This window comes from Penaeus monodon, chromosome 20 (assembly GCF_015228065.2).
Source record: "Penaeus monodon isolate SGIC_2016 chromosome 20, NSTDA_Pmon_1, whole genome shotgun sequence".
Classification (NCBI taxonomy): Eukaryota; Metazoa; Arthropoda; class Malacostraca; order Decapoda; family Penaeidae; genus Penaeus; species Penaeus monodon.
In genome coordinates this window covers 18,131,133-18,133,991 of record NC_051405.1, presented here as the reverse complement: position 1 = coordinate 18,133,991, position 2,859 = coordinate 18,131,133, and the positions used below count along the sequence as shown (strand labels likewise).

The following is a 2,859-nucleotide window of genomic DNA, read 5'->3' as shown; positions in this document are numbered from 1 at the left end:
GGAGAGCGAGTTGCTGTTGTGAAGATTAAACGTTCACGTTGATTTAGCTTTGGTGTTTAGGGTAATTCATGATTAGCGTTAAGTGTAGGAAAGGTCTAGAATTACCAAAGCATTGGCCTTGGCGGGGGGGGGGGGGCAACTAATAATAATTTTACGGCGCTATTGTTTTAAACGATCCTGAAGTCCGATCAAGATTAGGATTGAAGCATCGTCTACACGATTGAACACTGGTCCGTTTTTCGGGACAAGCAACATTGCGTCCTCGGGGTCAAGCGAAATAACCAGATTCCGTCTGCTTAGTAGCTCGGACGTTTGTTACCGGGAATGGAAGGACAATCTCTGGATCAGTCCCTCTGTACCGTTTCGCCTTTTAAAATGGACAAATTCCGCAGGGCATTTGTCAATAGCGTGGACAGTGCCTTTGATACTTTGTAATGAATGCAAACCGGTTATATAGACCGTTTGTCGTTCATTCAAATTTCTGCACAAACCAATTATACCGAGCCATTAATACTCCTTTTGTGTTTTACAGTCGCCAACCTGTGGCTCCACGAATGGGGTCAGGAATTCAGATGGCCTTGCACCAAGAACCCAGAGGACTGAGGTTACTAGTTGACCTTTCAGGTCTTCAGCACCTTAATATAAAGAACTGGCACTGCAGATTTAAAACTGCACAGACTTCGAAACGGATGGAGTGGTAATCTTGGGGAGGTCACAAGAGAAAGGTATAGGTTTTATTTCTTTAAAAGAAACAAGGGGTCTAGTTTCGGCCGAGTAACAAAAATAAAATTGTACAAAATGTTTGCTTCAAAATAGTGGAAAAAAACTAGTTTATAAGCGAAATACCAGGATAAGAGATTATCCAGACGTAACAAGGACTCAGCATGTAGTTCCCCTTCCAAATCATGTGCAATCACGCGGGTGCTTCATTGGCCAGTACTAGTGAACTAATATACCAAATATTACTTAGCTGTGATTTTTTAGCTCATCTGTTATCTTAAGAGTAGCTGGTAACAATGTAGTTTAATCTGTGGCATTGTCTTTTATATGCATTTTGCGCATATTCAATAATAAAATTTAAAGATTCTTTACCAAGTGCAAATTAATATCCTACATTGAAAAAAAGGTATATAAATAACCTCAAATTTACTGTCATCTTTATTAAAAGACATCGCATAAAACCTGGCGCCTAAAGTGAATTAAAATACCTTTCTTGACATCGCTTTAAAATTAAAATAGATCACACATCACACACTATCGTCGGCGTAAGAGACAGGTTGATACTGCGGCTGGAAGAAAAGGGGCCCGTACTCTTTCGGCTTGTAGTACCTGGTCTCTGTACTCTTTGGTTGCGTGTACTGGACCTCTTGGTAGCCCAACTGCTGCTTCTGCTGGGTCTTCCTCTGCCACACTTTGAAGGGGGAATAGTGGCCCACCAGTTTCTTCAAGGTGGGCTGCAAACCAATCACGCGCCATACTTTCTCTGCGGAACGGTTCAAGGGGTACAGGTTAAGGATACTGGGAATAAGAGCAAGTGAAGTATCCGACTAGGAAATCGTGGTAGATAAACTAGTATAATACCTATACAAACTTAGTTTTGTAAAATCTGTCATCGAACCTGTAGAGTTTGTGTTTGTTGCGCATTGACCAGGTGTCGGGAGAGGACATACGGGACTTTCGCCTCCTAAAGCCACAACCCCACATAGAAGGCACACTGCTAAGATGTGCGAAAATTTCATTCTGTGGGGAGAAGCGAAATTTTAAATTTGAGCACTTCAATTAGTGCTATTTTATTCTATGCGAAACTGACCGTAAAAAAAAATCCTCGAAAGTAGGATTGCATTTACTCTTATGGCCATTAATATCTGCAAGCAAGAAACTTATTTTGCTCAGCAAGAGCAGATCAATTACATTTCACCATATGCACGACAAAAATTACGACCAACGCAATTTGTATAGTAGCAGACGACTCACCTGGTAAAGTCGAGTCACGAAAACCAAGTAACAGATTTCCCGCAGTATACCGTTAGCAATATGCGTTTATTTCTTCCTTCACGGTAGCACTTCGAATTACTCAATTCTTGTAAACGTTCCTCCAATAATTCCTGTTTTTTTTCGAAGAGATAGGGAGAGATCGAAGTGAAATAATGAGAGAGATGGCGAAAGGAGTTACTAGAAATTACAAGAAAATTAAAGAAAGACGGAAAGAACAGATCTCGTAGGAAAATGAAAGGCGGGTATACGTGACAAAGCGCCGACGATGAGTGATCGGCCTATCTCTTCTGCACACCCAAGTAAACTGACTGCCTCGTGTTGCCGCGAATTCGACACTGGCCTGAGTACCACTCTGTTGCCCCATTCGCCTCTTAGAACGAGCTGTTGGGTACTCAGTCATGTTTTAAGCTGCTATCGCCCTTATGGAATTGCGATTTAAAGTCTAAGATTTCAGTAACTTACTATGATAAAAATGTTCTGTTGTTCCTATCAAATATTAATTTATTTCCTCAGTAAGAGACAAAAATCTACCATATAGTAAGACTGATGAGACCACATGGCAGTTTTTGTAGAACGACCCATTCATTTGTAAAGCACTGTGAACTGTTATTTTTTTTTATCTGCGATGTTTCAACAACCTGTAAGCTCGCTGAAATATTTGTTGGGTTAATACTAACGTAATGATATAGACAAACGAACTGATTAGATATTTTCTTGATGGTTACTTCCGTATAAGATATTGAGTGATATTTAGGGTGGACAGTGCAGATATAAAGGTTAAACATAATCGCTGATGGAGATTCACCGTTGTAGCACTTAATTAGCATTGTTCTGATTACGGTAAACGAGTATTCATCGCTGTTT

At 40.4% G+C, this 2,859-nt stretch overlaps 2 protein-coding genes across 2 annotated transcripts in view; one reads left to right on the top strand and one right to left on the bottom strand.

The window, feature by feature from the left end:
* The window catches only part of LOC119585667 (prolyl 4-hydroxylase subunit alpha-2-like), a 19,448-nt gene extending 18,622 nt beyond the window's left edge, over positions 1 to 826 (top strand). Inside the window, exon 10 of the mRNA XM_037934342.1 lies at positions 533 to 826. Coding sequence (XP_037790270.1) covers positions 533 to 603 — 71 coding nt within the window. The 3' untranslated portion in view covers positions 604 to 826. The remainder of the gene's footprint in view (positions 1 to 532) is intronic.
* Positions 827 to 1,145: 319 nt separating this feature from the next.
* On the bottom strand, positions 1,146 to 2,303 carry LOC119585668. Its single transcript, XM_037934344.1, has 3 exons — positions 1,975 to 2,303; positions 1,619 to 1,740; positions 1,146 to 1,483 (listed from the first exon to the last, which is right to left on the bottom strand). The coding sequence occupies exons 2-3, from the start codon at positions 1,737 to 1,739 to the stop codon at positions 1,248 to 1,250; spliced, it is 357 nt and encodes a 118-aa protein (XP_037790272.1). The 5' UTR covers position 1,740; positions 1,975 to 2,303; the 3' UTR covers positions 1,146 to 1,247.
* Positions 2,304 to 2,859: the final 556 nt, after the last annotated feature.

Bases quoted from the DNA above. Each gene is read 5' to 3' on its own strand.
- LOC119585668 (XM_037934344.1), bottom strand. From the start codon at position 1,739: ATGAAATTTTCGCACATCTTAGCAGTGTGCCTTCTATGTGGGGTTGTG. The intron at 1,484-1,618 runs GTTCGATGACAG...ACCGTTCCGCAG, and splicing joins AACAAACACAAACTCTACAG to AGAAAGTATGGCGCGTGATT.